Source organism: Barbus barbus, assembly GCF_936440315.1.
Source record: "Barbus barbus genome assembly, chromosome: 12".
Classification (NCBI taxonomy): domain Eukaryota; kingdom Metazoa; phylum Chordata; class Actinopteri; order Cypriniformes; family Cyprinidae; genus Barbus; species Barbus barbus.
Window position 1 is genome coordinate 938,443 of NC_136740.1, and position 16,643 is coordinate 955,085.

Genomic DNA, 16,643 nt, shown 5'->3' on the forward strand with positions numbered 1-16,643 from the left:
AATTCACTTAACTTTGTCAAATTTCTCAGAAAACAAGATGTCTCATCTTTGTTTTGCATCTCAAGCAAATCTACCATGATTTAAGGATGTTAAGATCTTTGTACTGGAAAACAAAACAAAAGTACTGAGGGAGATATTCATTGTTTTAAGACCTTTTTAAGATTTAATTTGCAGAAGTGCAAAATAAGACTTTTTATGATCTGCAGAAATCCTGACAAGACAATATGCTAGTTAAGAAATACTACTTGAACTTGTATCTTTATTGCTTTTATATGATGCTAATCTGAACCCATCATCACACAAGCTCATGTGATCTCAGCAGGGCTGGCGTTTCAGAGAAAAAGCCCATCCGCTCCTCTAGAGGACGACAGAAAACAAGCAGAGCCAGAGAGAATGTGGTCAAGTGTCCCTTTTTTATTGAAGAGTCAGAATGAGAAGTCATTTCATTGCAGTCAAAACAGACAAGCCCAGGAATCTTGGAAAAATGACTCTTTTGATACATTAGAAAATAAAAGTCAGGGCAAAATAGAAAACCGAGCTAAGATCTACTTCAGCCGGACGAGTGTCAGAAGAGCCATCAGAAAGACACATGACCTGGAGGAGTTCAGCCTTTCTTCTTCAGCTCAGAGTTAGACATGCGTCACAGACACCAGAGAAATAAAGAAAGAAACATTTACAGATACAGAGCAGAGCAGGTCTTCTGTGAGGTATTTCAAATAAACTATGCTGAAAAAAATCAAGTTACACGACAGTTTTGTAATCTAATGAAATGAGGACCCAGCATCTCTCTGATGAAAACAATGAAAAACAAAACTCTTTCCATCTTAAATCACCACCGCTTCCGATTGTGAGAAAGGAGACTAAGGTTTGCTCAGATCAAACATCTGATTATGACATATGATTTCATTCAATAATATTCCAGCCATTGAAGCAAATGAAACAATTGAGATACGTTGATCTGACATTTTCATGACAATTTCATACACATTTGACTGTTTTGCTTTGTTATTCTCACTAGTCTAATTTAAAACATCAATAAAATGATTGTTTCATTGAAAACAGCATTACTTTTTATTTTCTTCACATAAATAATAGTTTGCTTCATTATGATAATATGAATTTGGGGTGAATGTGTTTGTTACAAAATAAAGAAGAAAAAAAAAGAAAAAACCTCGAAAAAAAAACTTATTGTCTGAAAAATAACCTTCACATGAAGAACATGAAGGCTTTTAGGGTTTAGACAAACATTTAAGATTTCATGAGATTCACTTCCAACACAAAGACGATGATTCCCATCAGATAAGTATGAACTAGTTCAATGTCCAAGAACTGCAACTCCATCAGATCCAGAGCAAACCCACAATCCCTTTCTGCGCAATACAGTATCATCTGTATGGGTACATATCAAAACAAAGCCACTGTAACACGGTAACTGATCACTGTAACATGTAAATAGTAACCAATTGCTGTAAAACAGAAACTGATCACTGTAACAGCAACTGATTACGGTAACAGTAACCAATCACTGTAACAGTAACAGTAACACAGAAAATGGTCACTGTAACAGCAACTGATTACGGTAACAGTAACCAATCACTGTAACAGTAACACAGAAACTGATCACTGTAACAGCAACTGATTACGGTAACAGTAACACAGAAACTGATCACTGTAACAGCAACTGATTACGGTAACAGTAACCAATCACTGTAACAGTAACAGTAACTGGTCACTGTAACAGCAACTGATTACGGTAACAGTAACCAATCACTGTAACAGTAACACAGAAACTGATCACTGTAACAGCAACTGATTACAGTAACAGTAACCAATCACTGTAACAGTAACACAGAAACTGGTCACTGTAACAGCAACTGATTACGGTAACAGTAACCAATCACTGTAACAGTAACACAGAAACTGATCACTGTAACAGCAACTGATTACGGTAACAGTAACCAATCACTGTAACAGTAACACAGAAACTGATCACTGTAACAGCAACTGATTACGGTAACAGTAACCAATCACTGTAACAGTAACAGTAACACAGAAACTGATCACTGTGACAGTAACTGATTACGGTAACAATAACCAATCACTGTAACACAGAAAACGATCACTGTAACACTGTAACTGATCACGGTAATTCAGAAAGTGATCACTGTAACATGTAACCGTTCACATGAACACCAGCAAACTATCACATTTGTCAGAGGATAAATGAAAAGAAAGCTTCAAAATCTAAAGTGCCAGCACGAGTAAATACACATCAAATTTAGAAAAAGCATGGACTGAGATGAGCTGGACACCGGAGCCGTCATGAGCACAGAGACTCTGTACATCAGGCTCCAGATCCACCGCTCACCACTTCCTGTTTGACACTATCGCCACTGAAATATGTGCTTTTGACTGCTGATTGTAATGGATTGTCAATACATTCTCTTTTCCTCATTAAAATTACATTGAAATTCAAGGCCAACAAAAATCTTTGTGAAATCTGTATCGTTTTTAGAAAGAAAAAAAAAAAAATAATAATTACATACATGGCGCCATCAGCGAGGAAAACATCACAGATGTGTAGAAAGACAGAAGCTAATCATACTAGTTAATCAGATCAATCTGAAAATAACACTTTAGATCACAAATCTGTCATGGCAGTGAGAGGAAATTCTTTTATGTATATCAAAATTCACACAATGCCCAGCACTCGGAATATTCAAAATACATACCAGAAATCACTTTTAAAAAGGTGGTGACATCGATACAATATTGCTTTGCCAAAAATGTGAGTTGAACTGAGAACTGACAGTGAAGTCCTTTCGCGGGTCTGACAGATTTCACTAGAAAGGTCAAGAGGGAACCCAACATCTCCGACTGTAATAAAGGCAGACGTCTGAGGTGTTGTGGAGACCAGATGGATCAAACCTCAGGAAATCAAACCGGCATCTTCACATTAGCTCATCGACCAGAAAATAATCTTAGAAAATGTATGAATAATAACAGTATCTTTTAGCAAAATAAACCCTGACAACTTTTGAAATCCTTATGGCAAATCAAATTTAAGACCAAACTTTAAGTAAATAACTTCATATTGCTTAACTTCGGCCTCATTGTGTGCTTCAAAAGAAAGAAAAAAAATGTGATTCAATAAATGTTTTCAATCACATCAGGCAGTTTATTCACTCAGGTGTGTGTTAAAGCAGAATGCATGAAAGCAAATCGTCCATTTACCCCAAAACAGCCCCAAAAACAGCCCAATCACAGGTGTGACATCAGTGTGAAGAAACCGAAGCTCAAAGGAAGACTTTACTTGATGTAAAATGCAGATCAAAATGTACTATAATATCAGAATAAGCCACTAGTATTGGCCAAATTATTGGACTTGAAGTAAATTTTTCACTTGCATCTGTGCGTGAAAAATAGAAAAATACAGGAATATATTTATCAAAAGGTAAACGCTCCATTATTGACTATATCTAATGAATAGCATTGATCAGATTCCTAACTCTCTAACTACACCAGTGTCATTATTCTGTATTTGGTCCATATTAATGCAAGATTTTAGCAGTTTATTTCAGTACCTGAACCCCCCCCCCCCCAAAAAAACAGCCGATTGCCATGTGATCATGAAATGATTATTGGATGTCCAAAATTGATAAATGTGCAACTGACTGTACAAAAGGATGAGAAAATAAATAAAACGCACGAACGCACCCAAAACAAACACCATTAGCCGCTTTCCCCTGAGTGAAGGGACAAAATATTAAGGAACCAGGAGATATAAGAATATAATAAAACTGGCTCATTCTGATTCAGAGCAGCACTCAATCCAGTCGTATGTTGCACCTCAAACCTGATGCTCACGTCCGTCCAGCAGGAGGAGACAGAGTTCAGATATCGGTCACTGGTGCTCAACGATCAGATCAGATACTGAGTAATACTGTTATCAAACATCGAGCCCATGCAAATACTCACTTATGAATTCATAAAGGCATCTACAGTCATGATAGACGGAAAACAAAAGACGAGCGACTGAATGAGAGCGCAAGAAACCGCTTGCATTCATTACTGACTGAACGTTTTCATCCCGCATTACAAAAAACATGCAGTTGGTCAGCATCAGTCACACAAATAAATCCCCCAATGAGAAATTAAATAAGTGCTTGGCTTTCAAGTATTTCTCTGACCAAACAACAAAACACAAATAACAAATTCCCTTCAATCTGCTTTTGAAATAGTGATGCTGAGGGGAAGAGAAAACCAGCAAGCGTAAAGGAACCAATCAAATGTCACGGACAGCAGGAAGTAAACATTGCAGCGGTGCTCAGTCCAGCTTCTTCTGCTCTCTGGGGCTGAAGTCGGCGCAGAAGCCGTTGGCGGCGTGGGACGGGGAGCTGCTGCGGAAGCCTGCGTTGTCTGAGTAGAGGTACTGCTCGGCGAAGTCTGGATGCTGATCAGCAAACTCCCTAAAGCTCTCTGCCAGCGGGAGACGCCAGAGGAACAAGAGTCAGAGCAGGACAACAACATCTGACAGACAGCGGCTAAATAACTCACACATGATTCAGATGCTTCTGGTAAGAGCGACTTGTGGGAACCAGAGGTGGAAAGTATTGGAGTAAAAGTAATTACTGTACTTGAGGATCTTTTCAGATACTTTGTAGTTGTACTGAGTATCAAAGATATTAGCAACTTATACTCTCTACATTTGGAATTGGAGTAATTTTCACTGTAAGGTATCTGTAGTTTTACTCAAGTATGGTTTTCCGGTACTCTTTACACCTCTGGTGGGAACTATGTCAAAGACACAGAATGGGCTGTGTGTTTACATATGCTAGCACTTTCCATCAAATAATAGCAGAATGAGGCATGAAACCATTTTTTCCAGATAAATGTATGATTGCAAAAAACAAAAAAAAACAAATCCAGATTGCTGTGCTTGTTTGTAAGGTTGCACAATCTTTGGCCGAAGTGATTATATCTCAAAATGGTGATAAAATAATAATAATAATAATATACATAAGAAACATTACAATACAATTACAATATTAATATAAAATGGCTAAATAAACGTAAGAAATATTACTATTGCAATATTCCATTGTAAAACACAAAAACAGGGTATTGAGGAAAAGATATGACATAATAATCATTTTATATTACATTATTACTGTAAAATTGCAATCCTAACATTTATGGCTAATATTCACCTAACATTAATCTTAGTTTCCTCATTTCCAAACAATAAACCATCAAACATTTACTTTGATGGAAAACTGATGATAAGATGGTTGGCACAATAGTTTCCTGAGTATGTTAAAGCGACTCACTAAGAACACTGAATCCTGTGTTACTCACATATGTAAAGGATCCCTTCGCTCTGAAACATTCAGTGCATGTATTGATTTGTATTGAAATTAATTGTGCAGCCCTAGGTCATTGTGTTAATTCAAACTTCTCATCTACACAATCCTAGGCCACGTCAGATGAATCTTACTCATTCTCAAGAAATCCAGGAGAAGAACAAAGACAGCAGGTCAGCTGTGAGTATGAACACATATCTCTTACCGAAGGTGATTTTGCCCGAGTCCTCTTCATCAATGGCTCTGAACAGACGGCTGACTTTGAGCTCTCCGACGCCCAGCGCCGTCCTCAAGATGCACATCAGCTCTCTCTCGATGATCGCACCGTCCTCCTCTGCCTCAAACATCTGGAGACATCACAGAAACCAGCAGACTCTCACAGCTGAGCACCATCACATTCAATCACTCCAGAAAACCTGGAAAAATCTACTCATCTGACCTGGAAGGCCAGCCTGATGGTGTCCAGTGTTTTCGCAGGCCGACACACCACAGAGAAGGCGATCACAAACTCCCGGACGTCCATCGACTGGTCTCCATTCTGCTCAACGAGACAGAAATATTTCATGGCATTGAGCTCAAACAAAACAGACATCCGAGTCAGTCACACATTCACATCTGATCATGAATGATTAAAACTGGATATTAATTTACCTCGTCAAAGAGAGCAAACATGTGTCTGAGCTCGTCTGACACGGGCAGCTCGAGGAACTGGGCGAAATCCTCCAGACTCAGTCTCTGACCCTGCAGTTTACAAGCTCGCTTCCCATAATCCTGCAGGAGCTTCTCTGAGCTCACACGCTTCAGCCTGAGATTCAACACGAGCAATTCAGTACAAACCTCATCCAGCATCAGCACGCATTCACTCACATCAGTGCAGCCATGCAGAAATCACACAAGCCAGTCAGAACATGCAATCTACTGTATAAGCCAGAATGTCATGCAAATGCTCTATGAATGCATCAAAAGCAGGGCTGCACACTCAATCAGATCATGAGATGCACTAGTGTCTGTCAGGATCAAGCAGTAGAATGTACTTATCAGTCATACAAAAATAAATGTATTAAAACTTTAAGAAACATTGTGATTTTTCTTTCATGTTTTGATTTTAACAGTAAACCTGTGATGTGCAGCACTTTGTTCGACAATAAAAAATAATGTTTATTTTATTGCATTTTAAAATATTAAAAAGTGTTAATGCCTTCATTTAACTCTCACTGTTTTTGATAATAAATTTGCATTAAATCATAAAACCAGAAAAAATAAGAGAACAGAATTTCAGGATCAAAAAAACAAAACAAAAAACTTTAACGCTACTGTAAAAGAATTTGAATAAATTAATTTTGTTTAATTAATTCATTCAAGTGACTAGACATTCTTTCTGATTACTAACATTTGATTAAACCATTACAGCAAAATCAAGAAAAATTAAAAGGATTAAACAATGTAACAAATAAACCAAATTGGTGGGGGGGGGGGGGGGGGGATCATATGGCCCTAAAAATGTCACTTTTGTTAAACATTTAATAAATTATTAAATTGTAAGTTATATTATTTTAATTAATTATGCATGCTTTTTAATTACTAAAATTTAACCTACAATTGAATTAAAACAGAAAACAATGGAATCCAAAGAAATTGTAACAATTTTGTTTCAAATACATAGTAATTAAAAAATTTATAAAAAAAAGAGGAAACCGAGAACTGATTTCGTAGTGCTCTTAAGAATGCCATTTTTATTTTCCTTTTATAATTTGTTGTTAAATTGTACACTTCAACTAATTTTCTTTGATAACGAAGACTTAATTAAAACTTAAGTAGTGTTTCATAGTGTCATTTTCATCCATTTCAACTTCTGCTGATTCTCCTCATCAGCATCTGTAATGATAACGAGACTCACCCCAGACTGCGCACCAGTTTAGCGAACTCCAGCAGACACGTGTCGACGGGCAGCCGGATCTGACCCTCCGCCATGGCCAGCTGACAGTCTTCAAACGAGTAGTCTGTGACGGGGACCTGCAGCGCCCTTAAGACAGCAGAAACAGTTGGTTATGATTATAACCTTGGTTGTCTGAGGGAGATGAGCGAGACATCAGACTATGGGAAACGCCTCGTGTGGTCACCCATGAAGCCCTATACAATCACGCCCATCAGGCCCACGCTCTCGGGAAGCCCCGCCCCTTCCTATAGGAACCGCAGCGCTGGCCCAGAATGGCATACTTTATAGCTCCTCTGAGCATAAGAATAATGGGCCCTCTGGTGAGACGTCTCACTCATCTCCCTCAGAGAACCACGGTTATAACTATAACCAAATGTTCTCTTTCGCTTGATCTCACTATGGGATATACAATGCTCAAAAAAATTAAAGGAACACTTTTTAATCAGAGTATAGCATCAAGTCAGTTAAACACCTGGGATATTGATCTGGTCAGTTAAGTAGCAGAGGGGGTTGTTAATCAGTTTCAGCTGCTTTCATGTTAATGAAATTAAAGTGCACAAGATGAGACGACCCCCACAATAGGAATGGTTTTACAGGTGGAAGACACTGATATTTTTTTCCCTACTCATCTTTTCTGACCGTTTTTCATTGGTTTTGCATTTCAGTGTCAGTGCCACTACTGGTAGCATGAGGCGATACCTGGACCCTACAGAGGTTGCACAGGCAGTCCAACTCCTCCAGGATGGCACATCAATACGTGCCATTGCCAGAAGCTTTGCTGTATCTCCCAGCACAGTCTCAAGAGCATGGAGGAGATTCCAGTAGACAGGCAGTTACTATAGGAGAGCTGGACAGGGCCGTAGAAGGTCCTTAACCCATCAGCAGGACTGGTATCTGCTCCTTTGTGCAAGGAGGAACAGGATGAGCCCTACAAAATGACCTCCAGCAGGCCACTGGTGTGAATATCTCTGACCAAACAATCAGAAACAGACTTCATGAGGGTGGCCTGAGGGCCCAACATCCTCTAGTGCAGTGGTTCTCAACTGGTTTGGCCTTGGGACCCAAGTTTTCCCATGGTCATCAAGCCGCGACACACTTTTATATATATATATATATATATATATATATATATATATATATATATATATATATATATATATATATATATATATATATATATATATATATATATATATATATATATATATATATATATATATATATATATATATATATAAAAAGTACAAGCATGTGGAATCTCCTGAGGAAGAAAGAAACCACTGGTGTACTAAGTAACACCTCAAACGGGTAGAGCAAGGAAAACATCTGCAGTTGATGACAGAAACATTGTGACCGCTGCAAAGAAAGACCCTAAAACAACTGTTAGTGACATCAGCAACAACCTCCAGAGGGCAGGAGAGAAGGTATCACAATCTACTGTTCGCAGAAGACTTCATGATCACAAGAACAGAGGCTACACCAGAAGAAACCACTCATTAGCAAGAAGAATAGGAGACGAGCCTCAAAAATTCTGGGACAAGGTTTTATGGACTGATTTTATGGACCAAAGTGATGGAAAGGCTAAAGTTTGGAGAAAGAAAGGATCTGCTCATGATCCCAAACATACTCATCTGAAACACAGTGTACACAGGTGTACATTATAGTACACATTACACAAGTAATGTAATGGCTTGGGCTTTCATCGCTTCTTCTGGGACAGGCTCATTAATCTTCATTAATGATGTAACACATGATGGAAGCAGCAAAATTAACTCAGAAGTCTACAGAAATATTTTGTCTGACAATTTACAGAAAGATGCAACCAAACTGATTGGGAGATCCTTCATCATGCAGCAAGATAATGAACCAAAACATAGTGCCACAACAACACAGGAGTTCATCAGGGGCAAGAAGTGGAAGGTTTTAGACTGGCCAAGTCAATCTCCACACTTAAACCCTGTAGAGTATGCTTTTTACCTGCTAAAGAAGAGACTGAAGGGAGTAACCCCCCAAAACTGAAAGAGGCTGCGGTGAAAGCCTGGAAAAGCATCACAAAAGAAGAATGCTAAAGTTTGGTGATGTCAATGGGTCACAGGCTTGATGCAGTTATTGAAAGCAAAGTCTTTTTCACTTTAATCTGTGTTAATTCTATCTGTTCCAATACTTTTGGTAACATGAAAAATGGGTGGGTTCAAACAAAAGGTGCTATCTTCTAAATTGTGTATCAGATCCAGATGAAAATACCTGTCAATAAAAGCTGAAATGTTAATCTCTCATCTCATATTCATCTTTTGATGTCAAACCCAAACGTTTTCAATCTACCGCAAAAATAAAGGAATTGGCCTCACTGTTCCAATACTTTTGGAGGGCACTGTATATATTAGGGGTGTGCAATATGACGATGTTTGATCGTGGACCATAAAAATGTCTCCACGATCTGCTTTTGAAGAAATATGGTAGTATCGTGCTACAGCACACATTATATCAAATACAGTTCTGGTCTCCGTCTCTATATACTGTACAACACCACATACAGCAGTAGAGTTACTCTGACAGGACACTGCACTTATTCGCGATCGCAAAAGTACATTATTTGCACACAAGCCTTGCTGGTTAAATGTTTAATTCGCGCGCTGGTCTGACGTGCGCTTTTTCTGAGCACATACACCTGAAGCACGCGCACTAAAACCCTGTCTAACAGCGCCTGATTACTCAACTAGCTTATCTTTTGCGCTAATACTGTCAAAACACACAAGGTTTACATACAGACTCAGTTGATTCTCTCTAAAATGAAAGTAAATAGTTAAGAGAGAAACGGATGCGTGTCTGTGTATTAGATGCGTGCAGCTCTTAAAGAGACAGGACACTAAACATGCTGTCGCCTGTCATTAAAGGGATAGTTCACACTAAAATTTAATTTCTGTCATTATTTACTCACTCACATGTTTCCCAAACCTCTATTCATTTCTTGTGCTGAACCCAAAATAAGATATTTTGAAGAATGAGGGTAACCAATCAGTTGCTTTGATAGAAAGAACAATCCTATGGAAGTCACTGAGGACCAGCAACTGATTGGTTTTCCACCTTCTTCAAAATAGCATTTATGTTCAGCAGAAGAAAGAAACTCATTCAGGTTTAAAACTACTTTTGAGTAAATGATGGTATAAAAATAAAACATTATGACAGAATTGACAGACAGATGACAGAATATTTATTTTTGGGGGAACTATTCATTTAACGTTAACAAAACAGAGAAAAATCACTCACTATTCTTGACAAACACTTTAATACAGTTGCTTTAGGAATCAGTCTATCTAGTGTTTTATTTTTATATTTGTTCATTCAATTTCATTGAATGATCTGCTAAATACACATAATATATAAATAAAACAAACAGTGCTTTATTTTCAGGTACAATATGTGTATTAATATATATATATACACAATTTCTTAAAAAAACAAAACCAAAGCAAATTTATTTCACAAAAATGAAGTTAAGAATATGACTAATACTGAAATAACAGCCTATAAGGTAAGTCTCTTAAATAGCAGTCCCAAACTAGTTTTTGTTAACACAATTAAGTTGGTATGAGCCACCACACTCATTTAAACATATACAAAATGACAAGATGAAAATAACATGCTATTTTTGGGTTATGGAAACAGGTGAGTAAACAATACTAACATGAACTGTTAATGAAATGTGGAAATTGCTCCTGAATAGAATTAATATCATACCTTCATGCAAATCCTTCCCAGCTAACACATGCAGTACCAGTTATGCGCTTTATCGGTACTGTACTTCTATTTCACGCATTGCATGCTCGTAGTTTCTGTGCTTTAGTAGTGATATACAGTGTGGAGCCGCGTTCGCGTGTGCTATAGGAGTGCACGCTATGAGCACGATATAACATCTGGCAGGACAGGGTAGTTCGCTTTGAAGAGGTGAGATACTTTTTATTTCAAAAGTTACTAAAATAACGATAGAATAATGACACTGACATTAAACCTGTCAACATCTTATCTACCCCGATATTGATTCGGCCTGGAACACGTGTCGCTCTGAGGGACAGAAAGTGCTTCTTGCTCCACAACAACACTCTCTTTGCTGTCTGATCTGATTAACACATGTCAGCCTTTTATCTGCGGGAGGAAGTGTTTGAGGGCATTGAAGGATTTCTAGACAATTTATATGCATTATTTTGACTGACTCGGTCTGTACCCCATTCACAGGCTGTCTTTCTATTAATCGCTCCCCAACCCAGTGAGGATGTGTCGGTGGGGACCACCTTGCGATTTGAGACCACTCCCATTGGCAAACCTTCTGTCAGAAATGTCCTGTCCCACCAGATGAGCAGAGCTTTGAGCCATTGGGCTGAGATGCACACCCTTCTGTGCAGATGTCTGGAGGAATATAATTTCAGAGAAGCAGTCCATCTCTGAAAATCTCTCATGAACAGCAGCCCCAAAGGCACTACTGCTATGACTGAAGCCATGAGGCCCAGCAACTCCAGACACAGCCGAAAATGGTAGTGTAAAAAAAAAAAAACACCCCCTTTTTACCCTGTCAAAATCAGCTCTGTTTTCAGCACGCTGTTCTAGTCCATGTTGCTTTAAATGCTAATGAGCTCTGCTGAACCCGCCCCTCTCTTCCGTGGGGTGACGAGCAGACTGTAAACTTCAGCCGCGAAACTTGCTAACTAGCACATATTAGAAAAGGTGATTAGCAAAGATTAATTAAAAAAACCCTTAGACTCACTTCTTCTGTAGATGAAGCTGAATCACAAATGATTCCCGCGAACAAACACATTTAGGCACATTGGGGATCGGCGCGTTCCTTTCAAAAACAAAAGTAACATTAATCCTCTGTGTCTTCAGCAGCTCAGATGACGGGAGTAAATGACGACCGCTATGTTCATTATTACATCCAACAACTAAACACCTCAATCGCTTAATCAGTCATCTTGTCTTCCCCTGCACCGGAGTCAACACAATGGTGGGCAGCTCTCAGCTCACTCGAGCGGGTCTAAGGTAAGACGGCCTCGTCAAGCAACTGTCATGGGAGCGGTCTGTGCAGAATTACATCATTCTGACAGGAATCTCAGAACAGCCTGACTTGAGAAAAGGGATTTTAAAAAAGGGATTAAAAAAGGAAAAACCCCGGGTGGATTTTTATCATTATAGGGTGGATGTGTACACATATTTCCAACATACATTTATATTCAAACAACATGTAAAGTGAATTTTGCATCTGATGACCCCTTTATTGAGCTCTTTTTCTGGTTCACTGCAAACCCCAGAGCATTGAAATGCATTAACACTGCCCTTGTATGCAGCTCTGCCATCTCCTTTGACCTGGCACAAATTAACCTGTCATCGTGATACGCTAATATCCTTATGTCTCAGAGGTGTTGTGAGACAGGGGGCTAGAGACAGGCCGAACGCTGAACGCTGCAAACCTTAGAAATGGTCTGTGCTGGGGATGAATCTGAATATAGAAGTAAGCATCTTTCAGATCTACTGAGGTGAACCAATCACCGTTTTGTATAGAATGGAGCAGGGACTTGTGTTTCAGCATTCTGAATTTGTATTTCCTCAGGTATTTGAGGTCTCTCCGAGGTCCAGAATAGGCTGTATGCCTCCCCCTTTCTTTGAGATCAGAAAGCACTGGCTGAAGAATCCCTTGCTCGATTCTTCTGCTGGCACCTTCTTAATTGCTTCATTGAGAAGTAGAGAATCTCTCTTCCCTCAAAATATTTGCATTCTCTGCTTGCACTTTTGACTGTCTTATTCCGGAGAACCCCAGAGGTTTTATCACAATTGCAGTCTGTACCCATTTTAGATTGTGTTCAGTAACCACTGAAAGTCTGTGCATTTCACCCAAATTGTCTAGGTGTACCAATAAGTCATGTACCTCATTTAAACATGATGTTGGAGAGACCTCTAGTGGTGAAACATGAAACTGCTGTAGACTTACTCCTTGCATCGCAGGTGTTTTTAACAATACAGTTTGTACAGGGTGCTTGAGTAACACCGTATTGTGACTTAATCTTTGTTCAGGAGGTTTTGTATGAGGCCTTAAATTTAGAAAGGCGGGAGAACAAGAGACTACACAATGTTCTTGTGCTTCAGTCTGCTTTATTTGATTCAACAACACAGGGGAAATAGGTGTGTGACGGTGCTTCTCTACTTAACCCCAGGGTATGTGCGGTGGCTGGTGAGTGCTTTTGATGCTCATTATTGTACTCATGGGGATTTGCGGTTGCATTGTTGCCATAACCAGCCCAAACAGACCTTTAGGATCTACAGCAGGCATCCTCAAATCTGGCCCACTCCTGCAGAGTTTAGCTCTAACCCTAATCAAACACACCTGAGCATGCTAATCAGAGTCTTCAGGATCATTAGAAAATCATTAGAGAAATCACAGGTAGGGGAGTTTGATCAGGGTTGGAGCTAAACTCTGCAGCAGATTGGCCCTCCAGGGAAAGATTTGAGGAACCCTGATCTACAGGTTGATCTAGGAAATGAGCCTTATGAGCAAATTTCCATCCACAGCTCAGTTCTTTCCCTATGACAAAGCCCCTGTCATCTCCCCTCCAGCTCAGCAATGTAAGCCAACAGAAGAGTGATCGTGTTGGTAGCGTGCCCCATTTGAGCAGAAGATTTATAAATCTTCTCAAAAATCGACGCTGAGCAACAATCAGATCTTAGGCAGCTTAGGAGTGATCGTGAATAAACCGACCACCGATTGAAGATCCAGATTACCCACCAGTGATGCCTCCATCGGCGCCATGTGAGATCTCTTGCCCATCTCTTGCATGCCTGCCATGTCCAGCGAGGAAACGCCATATACTGGAACCCTAGATGAACCCTAGATACAGTCCTAAAAAGGTGGAAGTGTCTGGTGAACTGTCAAGCTAGTAGGGACAAGTAACTTCCCATCTAGCCTCGAGGGTTTTACAGCAGGGAGAGCAGATGGCCAATCAATGCCAAGCCTGCTCGCTGCTCGACGGCAAACCTCGTGCAGTTTTACACCGTCTACTGTTCTTCCACCCCTGGCTGGGAGCAAACAGATCCTCATCATCCTCCTCCTCGCCATCATCTGACATATCTCTCAAGGCTGTGATGGAGTCGTCGTCTGGTAGTACTTTAGAGAATGACTTAATTTCCATCTTGAAAGGGACCAGTTCCCCCAGCTCAGCTGAAGGAATAAACTGGTCAGCCCAACTCGTCAGCATAGGATATTCTGTTACCTGCAGGGATGCTGTGGTATCTCTCCCCTGTATGGGATCGCTACACACACCTTGTACAAACACCGCTCTCCTGCACAGCACCCCAGGAGACAGTTTGCTGCATTGATTACCAGAGACCGGTGACTGTAATGCTGCTTGAGCATGCTCCGGACCCAGTCACGCTGGGCATACTAAATGCAGATCCCTAGCTGCAATAGTGAATCCACATCCCCCAGGACAAGGGCGAAGGCTTCCCGAGAGCGTGGACCTGATGGGCATGATTGTATAGGGCTTTATATATGGCCACGCAAGAGCCGTTTCCCATAGTGAGATGTAAAGCGAGTCGACCGAAAGAGAAACCATAAGATTAATAAACACCATTTATTAATCTTAGTTAGATGCTTTTTACGGCAAGTGAAAATAGCAATATTTTCTTAGTGATATGCTATTTAGACTAAGTGTAAATAGCCTCTGCTAACAATGCGGGATATTTGCACTCAGTGCAAATAGACACTGTTTTTTATTTGTGAACTGATGTTCAGCTGTTCTTTTTAATAGTCAACTTATTTCCGGGTCATCGTCATAAAGGCACAAAGATACACATTTCATTTCATCGAGCTGAATGCTTACTAAAAACTGACAGTCATCAAGTTTTCTGGCCATTTCAAGTTTTATTTTGATGTGACAAAGCAGTAATATTTAAGAGGGTGAGTTGTTTACTTTATAATTAGTCAATAACACCATAATTTTCTTCAAGTTCATTCAGGCCGAGAGCTCGCACAAAAACAAGAAGCGGGATTTATCGCACGAACCAATCACATCCAGTTACACTGAACAAAATGATTGAACAAACAAAAGTGTTGCGTTTATAATTTTGTTCAGTGTATAACCGATAATATCCAATTATAGTGCGATGGAGGCATTGCCTCCTGTCATGTGACTTTTACCCAATCATTCTCAATTAGCCCCAGTAAACCCACTGCACGCTTTGACTGAAGGGAGGCAAGCCTCAGCTGTACCTTTAGCTGCAGGTGTCACTGTTGGAGAGCGTTACTTTATAAAAACGAGTGACTTTTATACTTTTAATGTCATATTTAGTATTATGCGTTTTATTTTTGTAATATATTTTCTCAACCAGTTTTTTGAGGAGACATTTCCTCCCTTGCCTCCTCGGAGGAAACGCCTCTGATATGGACAGTAATTAAACAGGCAACAACAGGTAATCAAAAACACAAATATGTAAACATCTTTACAAAGTAATGTACATATTTACATATTTTGGGGTAAATACAGTTAGAGATTGAGGCCATGAGAAGTAGCAAGATCTTACTTTGCCATCAAGCGGCGCACGTTGTGAGCGAAGAGCGCTGGGTTCTTCTTCTCCTCCTCTGAGGGCGAGTAAATGGGCAGATACTGAGAGAAAGAGAAAAGCACACTGAAGACTCGTCTGTGTGAATCAGCTCAAGTGAATCCAGCCACACAAACTGCAGCATTCAGCAAAGTCTGTCCATGCTGGACTGCAGCTCACGCTAAAGCATGTCACATCACCGCTATTAACATGCAGCGCCTCGTCCCACTTCACCACCACCGCTTCATGACTTCTAATGACAAGAACGAGTCTGGAGAATCTGCAGGAATCACTCCAGAACACAGACACCGATACACTAACATCAGCAGTCTAATCACAGCCTCTGCTCTTCTGCCAGGTCGAGCATCACTGATATTCTGCTCATGTGTAGAGTTAGAGCTCTGTTCACATTACTAACCCTGATAAACTTCAGCTTGTGTGAATCTGAGTGAACGACCGCATGTGTCTTGAGGAGAGCTGGCAGACCATGGCACCTAAATAACCCTTCCTTCACACAAATTAACAACAAAAAGCTTTTTTTTTTTATAATTTAAATTATAATTGTTTTAATTAAATTGTAATAAACCAAAAAGCAAGTCTAAATCAACTGAATTTCTAAAAATGTAATCAAATGAAAATGTAACAATACCTTGTTTTGGAAAACAAAGTGCTGCTCAACACAGCTTTACTGTTAAAATTGCAACATGCCAGAAAATGATGTGATATTCCTTAAAATACTAAATGTTATTATTATTATTACACGG

The 16,643-nt window shown here is 39.6% G+C and overlaps 1 protein-coding gene across 1 annotated transcript in view; it reads right to left on the minus strand.

Annotated features, from left to right (window-relative positions):
• Nucleotides 1-391: 391 nt before the first annotated feature.
• The window catches only part of LOC306878472 (lysophosphatidylcholine acyltransferase 1-like), a 31,549-nt gene continuing 15,297 nt past the window's right edge, over nt 392-16,643 (minus strand). Inside the window, exons 9-14 of the mRNA XM_079430867.1 lie at nt 15,862-15,944; nt 7,261-7,386; nt 6,015-6,168; nt 5,803-5,901; nt 5,569-5,710; nt 392-4,479 (exon numbers count right to left, since the gene is read on the minus strand). Of these exons, the coding sequence (XP_079286993.1) occupies nt 4,328-4,479; nt 5,569-5,710; nt 5,803-5,901; nt 6,015-6,168; nt 7,261-7,386; nt 15,862-15,944 (756 nt within the window). The 3' untranslated portion in view covers nt 392-4,327. The remainder of the gene's footprint in view (nt 4,480-5,568; nt 5,711-5,802; nt 5,902-6,014; nt 6,169-7,260; nt 7,387-15,861; nt 15,945-16,643) is intronic.